Source organism: Schistocerca piceifrons, chromosome 11 (genome assembly GCF_021461385.2).
Source record: "Schistocerca piceifrons isolate TAMUIC-IGC-003096 chromosome 11, iqSchPice1.1, whole genome shotgun sequence".
Classification (NCBI taxonomy): domain Eukaryota; kingdom Metazoa; phylum Arthropoda; class Insecta; order Orthoptera; family Acrididae; genus Schistocerca; species Schistocerca piceifrons.
The window spans coordinates 168,446,849-168,461,365 of NC_060148.1; the positions used below are offsets into that span (position 1 = coordinate 168,446,849).

At 42.7% G+C, this 14,517-nt stretch overlaps 1 protein-coding gene across 4 annotated transcripts in view; it reads left to right on the forward strand.

The window, feature by feature from the left end:
* LOC124719917 (zinc finger protein 436-like) overlaps window positions 1-14,517 on the forward strand; it is a 223,562-nt gene that overhangs the window by 44,065 nt on the left and 164,980 nt on the right. For 2 of the 4 annotated variants that reach the window (XM_047245109.1, XM_047245111.1), the window contains exon 2: window positions 7,446-7,614. The exons of the other annotated variants lie outside the window; for them this stretch is intronic. In XM_047245109.1, coding sequence (XP_047101065.1) covers window positions 7,585-7,614 — 30 coding nt within the window. In that variant the 5' untranslated portion in view covers window positions 7,446-7,584. The remainder of the gene's footprint in view (window positions 1-7,445; window positions 7,615-14,517) is intronic. 4 annotated transcript variants of the gene reach the window in all.

Here is a 14,517-nt window from a genome sequence, read left to right on the forward strand (position 1 = left end):
CTTCATCTCCCAGTGCCTACTGCAACCCACATCCTTCTGAATCTGCTTAGTGTATTCATCTCTTGGTCTCCCTCTACGATGTTTACCCTCCGCACTGCCCTCCAATGCTAAATTTGTGATCCCTTAATACCTCAAAACATGCCCTACCAACAGATCCCTTCTTTTAGTCAAGTTGTGCCACAAACTTCTCTTCTCCCCAATCCTATTCAATACCTCCTCATTAGTTACGTGATCTACCCACCTTATCTTCAGCATTCTTCTGTAGCACCACATTTTGAAAGCTTCTATTCTCTTCTTGTCCAAACTGGTTATCGTCCATGTTTCACTTCCATACATGGCTACACTCCATACAAATACTTTCAGAAACGACTTCCTGACACTTAAATCTATACTCGATGTTAACAAATTTCTCTTCTTCAGAAACGATTTCCTTGCCATTGCCAGTCTACATTTTATATCCTCTCTACTTCGACCATCATCGGTTATTTTACTCTCTAAATAGCAAAACTCCTTTACTACTTTAAGTGTCTCATTTCCTAATCTAATCCCCTCAGCATCACGCGATTTAATTTGACTACATTCCATTATCCTCGTTTTGCTTTTGTTGATGTTCATCTTAAATACTCCTTTCAAGACACTGTCCATTCTGTTCAACTGCTCTTCCAAGTCCTTTGCTGTCTCTGACAGAATTACAATGTCATCGGCGAACCTCAAAGTTTTTACTTCTTCTCCATGAATTTTAATACCTACTCCGAATTTTTCTTTTGTTTCCTTTACTGCTTGCCCAATATACAGATTGAATAACATCGGGGAGAGGCTACAACCCTGTCTCACTCCTTTCCCAACCACTGCTTCCCTTTCATGCCCCCCGACTCTTATAACTGCCATCTGGTTTCTGTACAAATTGTAAATAGCCTTTCGCTCCCTGTATTTCACCCCTGCCACATTCAGAATTTGAAAGAGAGTATTCCAGTTAACATTGTCAAAAGCTTTCTCTAAGTCTACAAATGCTAGAAACGTAGGTTTGCCTTTTCTTAATCTTTCTTCTAAGATAAGTCGTAAGGTTAGTATTGCCTCACGTGTTCCAACATTTCTACAGAATCCAAACTGATCTTCCCCGAGGTCGGCTTCTACCAGTTTTTCCATTTGTCTGTAAAGAATTCGCGTTAGTAATTTGCAGCTGTGACTTATTAAACTGATAGTTCGGTAATTTTCACATCTGTCAACACCTGCTTTCTTTGGGATTGGAATTATTATATTCTTCTTGAAGTCTGTGGGTATTTCGCCTGTCTCATACATCTTGCTAACCAGATGGTACAATTTTGTCATGACTGGCTCTCCTAAGGATATCAGTAGTTCTAATGGAATGTTGTCTACTCCCAGGGCCTTGTTTCGACTCAGGTCTTTCAGTGCTCTGTCAAACTCTTCACGCAGTATCTTATCTCCCATTTCATCTTCATCTACATCCTCTTCCATTTCTATAATATTGTCCTCAAGTACTTATAAACCCTCTATATACTCCTTCCACCTTTCTGCCTTCCCTTCCTTGCTTAGAACTGGGTTGCCATCTGAACTCTTGATATTCATTCAAGTGGTTCTCTTCTCTCCAAAGGTCTCTTTGATTTTCCTGTAGGCAGTATCTATCTTACCCCTAGTGAGACAAGCCTCTACATCCTTACATTTGTCCTCTAGCCATCCCTGCTTAGCCATTTTGCACTTCCTGTCGATCTCATTTTTGAGACGTTTGTATTCCTTTTTGCTTGCTTCATTTACTGCATTTTTATATTTTCTCCTTTCATCAATTAAATTCAATATTTCTTCTGTTACCCAAGGATTTCTATTAGCCCTCATCTTTTTACCTACTTGATCCTCTGCTGCGTTCACTACTTCATCCCTCATAGCTACCCATTCTTCTTCTACTGTATTTCTGTCCCCCATACCTGTCAATTGTTCCCTTATGCTCTCCCTGAAACACTCTACAGCCTCTGGTTCTTTCAATTTATCCAGGTCCCATCTCCTTAAATTCCCACATTTTTGCAGTTTCTTCAGTTTCAATCTGCAGTTCATAACCAATAGATTGTGGTCAGAATCCACATCTGCCCCTGGAAATGTCTTACAATTTAAAACCTGGTTCCTAAATCTCTGTCTTACCATTATATAATCTATCTGATACCTTTTAGTATCTCCAGGATTCTTCCAGGTATACAACCTTCTTTTATGATTCTTGAACCAAGTGTTAGCTATGATTAAGTTATGCTCTGTGCAAAATTCTACGAGGCGGCTTCCTCTTTCATTTCTTCCCCCCCAATCCATATTCACCTACTATGTTTCCTTCACTCCCTTTTCCTACTGACGAATTCCAGTCCCCCATGACTATTAAATTTTAGTGTCCCTTCACTACCTGAATAATTTCTTTTATCTCGTCATACATTTCATCAATTTCTTCATCATCTGCAGAGGTAGTTGGCATATAAACTCGTACTACTGTAGTAGGCGTGGGCTTCGTGTCTATCTTGGCCACAATAATGCCTTCACTATGCTGTTTGTAGTAGCTAACCCGCACTCCTATTTTTTTATTCATTATTAAACCTACTCCTGCATTACCCCTATTTGATTTTGTATTTATAACCCTGTATTCACCTGACCAAAAGTCTTGTTCCTCCTGCCACCGAACTTCACTAATTCCCACTATATCTAACTTTAACCTATCCATTTCCCTTTTTAAATTTTCTAACCTACCTGCCCGATTAAGAGATCTGACATCCACGCTCCGATCCGTAGAATGCCAGTTTTCTTTCTCCTGATAACGACGTCCTCTTGAGTAGTCCCTGCACGGAGATCCGAATGGGGGACTATTTTACCTCCGGAATATTTTACCCAAGAGGACGCCATTATCATTTAATCATACAGTAAAGCTGCATGTCCTCGGGAAAATTTACGGTTGTAGTTTCCCCTTGCTTTCAGCAAGGCCGTTTTGGTTAATGTTACAAGGCCAGATCAGTCAATCATCCAGACTGTTGCCCCTGCAACTACTGAAAGGGCTGCTGCCCCTCTTCAGGAACCACACGTTTGTCTGGCCTCTCAACAGATACCCCTCCATTGTGGTTGCACCTACGGTACGGCCATCTGTATCGCTGAGGCACGCAAGCCTCCCCACCAACGGCAAGGTCCATGGTTCATGGGGTGATTTAATACAGATGAGCAGGAAAAACAAACATGTAATGTTCGAATGTAACACTAGTTGTGTGATGCCTGACATAATCGTGCCGATTAAATATCTTTGTGTAACGTCGCAAAGTGAAACGAAATGAACGAGCGTGTAAGAGTTGTAGTACGGAAGGCAAATGTTCAACTTCGGTTTTTTGGCAGAATTTTAAGAACGTGTGGTTCATTTGTAAAGGAGATCGGATATAGAACGTTAGTGCGACCTATTCTCGAGTACTGCTCGAGTGTTTGGAATCCTTACCAGGTCGGATTACACAAAGACATTGTTACTGGTAGTTACGAACAACAAGCAAGTGTTACGGAGACGGTTTGGAACTGAAATGGGAATCACTGGAGGAGCGCTATTGAAAAAATTTGGAGAACTTGTGTTTGAGGCTGAATGGAGAACGATTATTGCTGCACACACATATTTGGCATAAAGACCGAGGCCATAAGATTTGAGAGATTTGTGCTTGTATGGTGGCATATAGAGAGTCGTTTTTCCCTCACTCCGATTGAGAGTGGAAGAGGAGAGAAAGTTACTAGTACTGGTACAGGGTACCCTAAGCAACACACTGTACGTTGCACCCTAACAACCTACCATGCCACTGCTCGCTCTCACGGGCGGTACATCATGTTACCCCACCCCTGTACTTGGGTGGAGGATATTGAATTATGGAGAAAACGGCGCACACACAGGTTTCACCAAGTAATGGGACAGTGCTATGAAATGTTCAAAAACCCGCATTAACAAACTCTCAGGGACACATTAACAAACTCATGGGGACAGACGCAAACTGCCTGGAAGGCATACTTAAAAATTTAAAGACTCTAGAGTATTCTTCACTTCGTGCATATTGCTCCTGTAGGAATCGTGAAGACGAGATTAGACTAATTACAGTTCACACCGAGGAATATAAAGAGTCATTCTTCCTGCACTCCGTGCACAAATAGTATAGGAAGAAACCCTGATTACTGGTACGATGGAACTACCCTCTGACATGTACTCCACACTGGTTTGCAGACTATGGACGTAGGTGCAGAAATAGAAATTTGTATGCTGTCCTGCAGTTTCCGTACAGTTTCTAGATATGAAATAGGAAGTACAATTACAAGGAGAGACAATACTTTAATAAAAATAAATGTTTTCCAGGTATACGAAGGGGCTGGTTGCTTGACGCTTACACGATTACTGTGCCAGTTGTCAAGGAAAGCAGTGACCTACATGGTTAACCTCATACTCACCGAGTCATTCGTTCGAGAGCCTTCTGCGATGTGGAATGAATCAAGAGCAGGTAGCGCGCCCAGACACACACACACACACACACACACACACACACACACACACACAGAGAGAGAGAGAGAGAGAGAGAGAGAGAGAGAGAGAAGGGGGGAGGGGGGGCTAGGAGTGTTTGAATGAGTGTCTGCTTGTAGTGCACACATATGATTGTCTTTGTGAGGAAGGTGCTGCTCCTGCTTTTAACATTTCCCAGCTGTAGCACTTTACACTGAGGTGCCTAAAGTCATGGATAGAGATATCCACCTACACAGGTGGCGGTAGTATTGCGTACACGATTTATAAAAGGGCAGCGCATTGGCGGAGCTGTCATTTGTACCCGGGTGATTTATGTGAAAAACTTTCTGACACGATTATGACTGCACGACGGGAATTAATAGACTTGGAATGCACAATGGTAGTTGAGTTTTCTGCTGATTTTCAAAATTGAATGCCCCTCTCCATTTTGGAAATCATTAGAGATCTTAGTATTCCGGGATCCACAGTGTTTGTCTGAGAATACGAAATTCCTGACATTACCTCCCTTCACGGACAACACAATGGCTGGAAGCCTTCACTTAATGACTCAGAGCAGTGGGGTTTTGTGTAGTTGTCAGTGCTAACATACAAGCAACACTGCACGAAATAACCACAGAAATCAATGCGGGATGTACAATGAATGTATCCGTTAGGGCAGTGTCGCAAAATTTGGTTTTAGTGGACTACGGCAGCACACGACCGATCTGAGTGCCTTCGCTGACAGCAAGAGATCGCCTTCAGCACCTCTCCTGGTCTCGTGACCGTATCAATTGAACCCTGGATGACTGGAAAACTGTGGCCCGCTCGGATGTGTCCCCGATTTCTGTAGTTGAGAGCTGACAGTCGGGTTCGAGTGTGGTGCAGACTCCGTGGAGCCAAAGGCCCGAGTTGTCAACGAGGCACTGTGCAAGCTGGTTGTGGCTCCATAAGAGTGTGGGAATGAACTGTGTCCTCTGGTCCAACTAAACCGACCATTGGTTACGTCGCTCTACACAGAGACCATTGAAGCCGTTCGTCTACTTCGTGCTCCCAAACCGTAATGGAAGATTTACGGATGACAGTCCACAGTGTCATCGGGTCACAATTGTTCGCAAATGGTTTGCAGAACATCCTGGATAATTTGAGTGAATGATTTGTCCGTCCAGATCACCCGACACGAATCCCATCGATTACTTACGGGACTCGATCGAGATGTAAGTTTGTGCATAAAATCCCACACTGACAACACTTTTGCAATTCTGGGCAGCTGCAGAGGCCGCGGGGTCAGTATTTCCGCAGGGGACCTCCGACAACTTACTGAGGCAGTGCCACTCTGTTGCTGCACTACACAAGGCAGAAGGTGCTCTGAGGCAATATCAGGAGGTATCCCATGATTTTTGTCACCTCAGTCTATACTGTGTGATTATCTAACGTTACTGAGCTCAGAAAACAGTATCATGTACCACAAAGGTTAAAATCTGTGACATACACACTATTTTATCAAAAATATCTGTACACCTGGCTGAAAATGCCTTACAAGTTCGTGGTGCCCTCCGTCGGTAATGCTGGAATTCCATATGCTCTCGGCCCTCCCTTAGCCTAGATGATAGCTTCCACTCTTGCAAGCATATGTGCTGGAAGGTTTCTTGGGGAATGGCAGCCCATTCTTCACGGAGTGCTGCGCTGAGGAGAGGCCTGGCACGAAGTCGGCTTTCCAAAACATCCCAAACGTGTTCTATAAGATTCAGGTCATGACTCCGTGCAGGCCAGTCCAACGCAGGGATTTTATGGTTGTGCACCCACTCCACCACAGGCTGTGCATACGAACAGGTGCTCGATCGTGTTCAAAGATACAATCGCCGTCACCGAATTGCTCTTCAACAGCGGGAAGCGAGAAGGTGCTTAAAGCACCAATGTAGGCCTGTGCTGTGATAGCGCCACACAAAACAACAAGGGGTGCAAGGCCTTTCCACGAAAAACACGACCACACCATAACATCAGTGCCTCCGAGTTTTACTGTCGGCACTACGTACACTGGCAGATTATGTTCATCGGGCTTTCGCCATACCCACACCGTGCCATCGGATCGCCACATTGTGTACCGTGATTCGTCACTCCACACATTTTTCCTCTGTTCAGTCGTCCAATGTCTACGCCCCTTACACTGAGCAAAGCGTCATTTGACGTTTACCGACATGATGTCTGGCTTATGAGCAGCCGCTCGACCGTGAAATCCAAGTTCTCTCACCTCTCGCCTAACAGTCATAGTACTTGCTGTGGATCCTGATGTAGCTTGGAATTCCTGTGTGATGGTCTGGACAGATGTCTGCCTCTTATACTTTACAACTCTCTTCAACTGTCGGCTGTCTCTGTCGGTCAACACACGAGGCTGGCCTGTATGCTTTTGTGATGTAAGTGTCCCTTCACATTTCCACTTCACTATCACATCGGAAACAGTGGACCTAGGGATGTTGAGGGTTGTGTAGATCTCGCGCACAGACGTATGTCACAAGTGACACCCAATCACCTGACCACGTTCGAAGTCCGTGAGTTCTTCGGAGCACCCCATTCTGCTCTCTCACAATGTCTAATGACTACTGAGCTCGGTGATATGGAGTACCTGGAAGTAGGTGGCAGCACAAAGCACCTAATATGACGAACATATTTTTTTGGGGGTGCCCAGATACTTTTGATCACATAGTGTACAAACAGTAGTCTTAGCTGAGATTTACATTCCAAGTGTAGATACTGTGATGATTTAGGGAAGCAGAGCTTTATGACGTAGTCTGTTCACATGTTTTTGAATATCTGGTGATTTACAATTTTCTACCTCGTGTCTGCTTGCAAGATATTAAAAACTTTTGCAAAGGAATTATTTCTTTCCAAACCCCAATCTTAACTTTTGTTTGAATGTGTTCATATTGAAAATTCTTTGGCATGTATGTAGGTGACTGAGCAACACAATCTATCAGCCTACTGACGTCTCAGATCCGTATTGAGCAAAACGTGAAGCTGGTGGTTTCCCGTTCCATCACAGCTGGGGTTGCTGTTAATTAAAGGGGCATCCGAGTCAACTCTGGGGCACCATGGAAGCGGGTCTGCCATCTGCAGTGGAGGTGAGTACTCTCATTTGCTGGGGTTACTCTCATTTGCTGGGGTGAGATTGTACGTGAGTGCCCTCCTTGAGAGTGAGAGTGTGTGATAATACTGGGGCAATATATGCGGTCAGTTCAGAAAATTCCATAACTTTGTCCACTTACCTCTTATATATTGTGCATGGTCTCCTTCGAAATGTTCTCCTTCACGATTAGTACACTGCTACCAACTCCGTTTTGACTTGCAGAAGCAGTCTCGGTACGCCTCTTGCTAGATTGCGTGACGTGCCGCCTGCGAATTTTCTTTTATCTCGTCTATCGTTGCAAATATTTGTCCTTTCAACAAAGTTTTCAACTTTGGAAGTAAAAAGAAGTCTGCTGAGTCCAGGTCTGGATATTATGGACGGTCAGGCAGCACAGTGATTTCGTTGTTTGTGCAATACTCGTGCACCAACAGAGACGAATCCACGGATGCGTTATCGTGATGCGAGACCCACATTTCAGGCTGTTTCCTTCTCACATTTCCTCGCAGGTGTCGCATCAGATCCTGATAGTGCCATCTATTAACAGTTTGTCCCTGCAACACAAATTCGTGATGAATTTTTAATCGTTCAAAGTCAAAGAAAACTATCAGCATGTCTTTGTCATTTGACTTAACCTAACGAGCTTTTTTGGTCTTGGATAACCTTTCCCAAACCATTGTGAAGATTGAACCTTCATCTCAACATCATAACCATAGAACCATGTCTAATCACCAGTTATGATTCTCTTAAGGAACATCACATTCTCATTTGTGCGATCCAGAAGCTCTTCACAGATAGAGAGGCGAAGGTCTTTCTGGTCTCGACTCTTGAGCCATGGTACGAACTTGGCGGCAACAGGATGCATTCCGAGATGCTGTGTCAGGATTTCGTGGCGTGATCCAACGGAAATGTTACATTCTTCTGCAATCTCTTGGACAGTCAGTCTTTGATTGGCTCGCACAATTTCGTTGACGTTCCAGGCACGTACTAGGGTCATCTTTAGCTTCCATCTGGTCATATTTAAACCGTGTGAACCATACGTAACACTGAGTACATCTACAGCACTTATCCCCGTAGGCTTCCTGCGTGATTTGGTTTGACTCTGTAAAGGTTTTCTTGAGTTTCACACAAAATTTAATGCAGGCATGTTGCTCCTCTAACTCTGCCATCTCGAAATTAACAAACTGTGCAACACAACGTTCTACTGAATAAGGCACTGAACAATAACTAACACACATACAACAATGAAACTTGTGGCAGTCACACATTAAACACAGGGGTGACAACCGCATTTCGTTCCAGACCACCATTGGCTCGAAATTACGAGTGTTGCACAATTTTTGAACAGACCTTGTAACTTTAACTCTGGTATGTTTAAAGATAAGATTCAAATTAACCCCATTTCAGAAAATGTGTGGCTTGACTCCCAAAATTTGAGGAAAATATGGACACTGTAATTAGCAATGTGCATATTAATCTTGTATCAGTGGAAGAATTAAATGCTGTGTTGAAGTCTTCCAAAACCCTAAAATAACCAGGAGTAGACGATCTCAGTGTGGAATTATTTAAATATTAAGCTATTAAATTGTCTAAATACCGTCATGTACTGGAAGACGAGCAAACTGCAGTTGTTATCCCATTATTTAAAGCCATCTTACACAACAGAACTGTTGCATACAAGTCTGCACCAGCACCCCAACTGTTTGACTCTGCAGCTGCCAGCCTTTCCGTTAGCTCTCTTACCTGATACACCTAATGTGTAAGTCTGCACCGACATCCTAAAGGTGCTTATTTGTAGCTACAGCCTTGTTTACATCACTGAGTGTGAAAGTATTTTTGTAAGGCTCCTGTTCACCCATATTAAAACTTCTGAGAGGTCTAGGTTTGTATTAGGTCAGTGCATGAGTCTGTAGCATTTTTCCATGAGTTTAATAAACCCAACAGATACACACAACAGAGGCTTTAATCACCCGTAATACATTTGCTTTCACTGTTTGCATTAGTCTGCCAACACTGTGGTAACTTTTTGATTCTACAACTGTAGAAACCGTGTGGTTTTGAGGTGAAGAACTCGGTGAACCGTGTTCGGAGTGCATTTTCATTTGGAAAGGAAGTTCGTTGAAGGTTGTTCAGTAGAGAGTAGAAAACGTGGAAAATCTGAGGTTACAAGAACAAGTGAGTAAGGTCGGTCCAGAATACTTCCCAACCTAACTCTTGTATAGTGCTTTTAGTCACACTAGCAGAATGTGGGCAGGTGTTATCATGGAGTAGCATGTATCTCAAGACATCTCACTTGTTGACAGCAAATGTCAACATTGCTGGTTACACCTCAGGGAAGGAATTCATAGTACACGTCACCATCTTTATCCCTCCAGAAGGATAACTTTATCTTCTGTGGTTGTGCGCAGGTCTTTGTAGAGGGTGTTCTGCATTGTTTGCCCTCAACATTTCCTTTCTTTTTCTTATGTTGGCATGTTCTCGTTGTGGTCTCCAGTCCAGAGACTAGTTTGATGCAGCTCTCCATGCTACTCTATCCTGTGCAAGCGTCTTCATCTCCCAGTAACTACTGCAACCTACATCCTTCTGAATCTGCTTACTGTATTCGTCTCTTGGTCTCCCTCTACGATTTTTACCCTCTACGCTGCTCTCCAACACTAAATCGGTGATCCCTTGATGCCTCAAAACATGTCCTACCAACCGATCCCTTCTTCTTGTCAAGTTGTGCCACAAACTCCTCTTCTCCCCAATTCTATTCAGTACCTCCTCATTAGTAATGTGATCTACCCATCTAATCTTCAGCATTCTTCTGTAGCACCACATTTCGAAAGCTTCTATTCTCTTCTTGTCCAAACTATTTATCGTCCACGTTTCACTTCCATACATGGCTACCTTCCATACAAATACTTCCAGAAACGACTTCCTGACATTTAAATCTATACTCGATGTTAAAAAATTTCTCTTCTTCAGAAACGCTTTCTTTGCCATTGCCAGTCTACATTTTATATCCCCTCTATTTCGATCATCATCAGTTATTTTGCTCACCAAATAGCAAAACTCATCTACTTTGTCTCATTTCCTAATCTAATTCCCTCATCATCACCTGATTTAATTATACTACATCCCATTATCCTCGTTTTTTGATATCCTCCTTTCAAGACACTGCCCATTCCATTCAACTGCTCCTCGGGGTACTTTGCTGTCTCCAACAGAATTATATTGTCTTCAGCAAACTTCAGAGTTTTTATGTCTTCTCCATGGATTTTAATTCCTACTCCAAATTTTTCTTTTGTTTCCTTTACTGCTTGCTCAATATACAGATTGAATAACATTGGGGAGAGGCTACAGCCCTGTCTCACTCCCTTCCCAACCACTACTTTCCTTTCATGGCCCCTCACCTCTTATAACTGCCATCTCGTTTGTATACAAATTGTAAATAGCCTTCCGCTCCCTGTATTTTACCCCTGCCACCTTCAGAATTTGAAAGAGAGTATTCCAGTCAACATTGTCAAAAGCTTTCTCTAAGTCTACAAATGCTAGAAACGTAGGTTTGCCTTTTCTTAATCTAGCTTCTAAGATAAGTCGTATGGTCAGTTTTGCCTCACGTGTTCCAATATTTCTACGGAATCCAAACTGATCTTCCCCGAGGTCAGCTTCTACCAGTTTTTCCATTCGTCTGTGAATAATTCGCGTTAGTATTTTGCAGCCGTGACTTATTAAACTGATAGTTCGGTAGTTTTCACATCTGTCAACACTTGCTTTCCTTGGGATTGGAATTATTGTATTCTTCTTCAAGTCTGAGGGTATTTCGCCTGTCTCATACATCTTGCTCACCAGATGGTAGAGTTTTATCAGGACTGGCTCTCCTAAGGATATCAGTAGTTCTACTGGAATGTTGTCTACTCCCAGGGACTTTGTTTCAACTTACGTCTTTTAGTGTCCTGTCAAATTCTTCATGCAATATCATATCTCCCATCTTTCATTTCCATAATATTGTCCTCAAGTACTTCCCTCTTGTATAAACCCTCTATATACTCCTTCCACCTTTCTGCCTTCCCTTCTTTGCTTAGAACTGGGTTTCCATCTGAGCTCTTGATATTCATACAAGTGGTTCTCCTCTCTAGAGGTCTCTTTAATTTTCCTGTAGGCAGTATCTATCTTACCCCTATTGAGATAATCCTCTACATCCTTACATTTGTCCTCTAGCCATGCCTGCTTAGCCATTTTGCACTTCCTGTCGATCTCATTTTTGAGATGTTTGTATTCCTTTTTGCCTGCTTCATTTACTGTACTTTTATATTTTCTCATTTCATCAATTAAAGTTAATATCTCTTCTGTTACCCAAGGATTTCTATTAGCCCTCGTCTTTTTACATACTTCATTCTCAGCTGTCTTTACTATCTCATCTCTCAAAGCTACCCGTTCTCCTTCTACTGTATTTGTTTCCCCTATTCTTGCAAACCTTCCCTAATCCTCTCTCTGAAACTCTCTACAACCTCTGCTTCTTTCATTTTATCCAGGTCCCATCTCCTTAAATTCCCATCTTTTTGCAGTTTCTTTAGCTTTAATCTACAGTTCGTAACTGACAGATTGTGGTCAGAGTCCACATCTGCCCCTGGAAACAATTTAAAACTTTGTTGCTAAATCTCTGTCTTACCATTATATAGTCTATCTGAAACCTTCCAGTGTCTCCAGGCCTCTTCCACATATACAACCTTCTTTTATAATTCATAAACTAAGTGTTAGCTTTGATTAAGTTATGCTCTGTGCAAAATTCTACCAGGCGGCTTCCTCTTTCATTCCTTAACCTCATTCCATATTCACCTACTACTTTTCTTTCTCTTCCTTTTCCTACTATCGAATTCCAGTCCCCCATGACTACTAAATTTACATCTCCCTGCACTATCTCAATAATTACTTTTATCTCATCATACATTTCATCAATGTCTTCATCGTCTGTGGAGCTAGTTGGCATATAAACTTGTACTACTTTAGTAAGTGTGGGCTTCGTGTCTATCTTGGCCACAATAATGCATTAACTATGATGTTTGTGGTAGCTTACCCTTGCTCTCTCCTTTTTTTATTTTATTTTGTATTCATTATTAAATGTACTCCTGCATTACCTCTATTTGATTTTGTTTTTATGACCCTGTATTCACCTGACCAGAAGTCTTGATCCTCCTGCCACAGAACTTCACTAATTCCCACTGTATCTAACTTTAACCTATCCATTTCCCTTTTTAAATTTTCTAACCTACCTGCCCGTTTAAGGGACCTGACATTCTGTGCTCTGCATCGTAGAACACCAGTTTTGTTTCTCCTGATAACAACATCCTCCTTATTAGATACTGCCCGGAGATCAGAATGGGGGACTATTTTACCTCCGGAATATTTTACCCAAGAGGATGTCGTCGTCATTTAACCATACAGTAAAGGTGCATCCCATCCGGAAAAATTACGGCTGTACTTTCCCCTTGCTTTCAGCCGTTTGCAGTACCAGCACAGCAAGGCCATTTTGGTTAGTTTTACAAGGCCAGATCAGTCAATCATCCAGACTGTTGCCCCTGCAACTACTAAAAAGGCTGCTGCCCCTCTTCAGGAACCACACGTTTGTCTGGCCTCTCAACAGATACCCCTCCGTTGTGGTTGCACCTATGGTACGGCTATCTATATTGCTGAGGCACGCAAGCCTCCCCACCGATAGTAAAGTCCATGGTTCGTGTTTGCATAAAGACACAATTTCTCATTACCAGTAACAATATGGGACAAGAAGGTTGGTGTTGTTCACGAGCCAATTGATGACAAGCAAGAAGAGATGCATGTCTGGCCACCCACTGATTTTTGTCATTTTGGATTAGAGTATATGTGGTACCTGTACGGCTGGTCCCGGAGGAGGTTCGAGTCCTCCCTCGGGCATGGGTGTGTGTGTTTGTCCTTAGGATAATTTAGGTTAATTAGTGTGTAAGGTTAGGGACTGATGACCTTAGCAGTTAAGTCCCATAAGATTTCACACACATTTGATTTTGGTACCTGTACACCCAATTTTTGAACCTTCCCCATTGCATGCAAATGTCGTATGATGGTGGAATGATTACCGTTCATCACACTTGACAGTTCTCGAGTACTTTGATGTGGATCATTGCAGATTAATGTGTTTAAATGATCTTCTCAAACTCCAAAGGTCAAAAAGGGTAATGTATCAGAAGTGATCTGATTTCTCCACTTGGCACACCATTTTCTAGCATCCGCAGCTCAATTCAATATCTGTAAATGATAAAATAGCAATAAGGAACTCAAAAAGCAACAGTGAACTGCAAATAAGAAATAGCAACTGGAATGCCAACATGCAAAACAAACACACTATGAACATATGCAGCAATTTAATATTTATTAAACAGTTGTGAAAAGTACAGACGTCCATCAAAGGTTTGGTGTTGTGCCGATCACCGACAAAGCTAGGGAAGCCCCTCTCTGCAGGTATGGCCACGTCATTAGAAAGCAAGACAACTCCGTCGCAAAACCAGCGCTCCACATCAACCCGGGAGGAACAAGACCACAAGGAAGACCAGCAAAGAGATGGACTGACAACTTCAATGCACGTTTTTGACCAGAAGATGTCAGCGACAGGGAGAAATGGAGGAGATGTAGCAAAACAGCAGACCCCACAAGTCACGATTAATGCTTGGGAAGAGAGAGACAATTATGGACTAAGATGTTCATTTTATATCATGCTGCTACAAGCAAATGATTATCTCTGTTTACGTTTCACAGCCTTTTAGACACAGAGAGCACAGTTATCTGTGTAGCATTTGCCGTGACAGTGTCGGCTTCCACCAGCTCAAACAGTCCCCTGCTGACATACAGGGTCCACGGATTCATCAGGTTGTCTCCGTACCCATCCGTA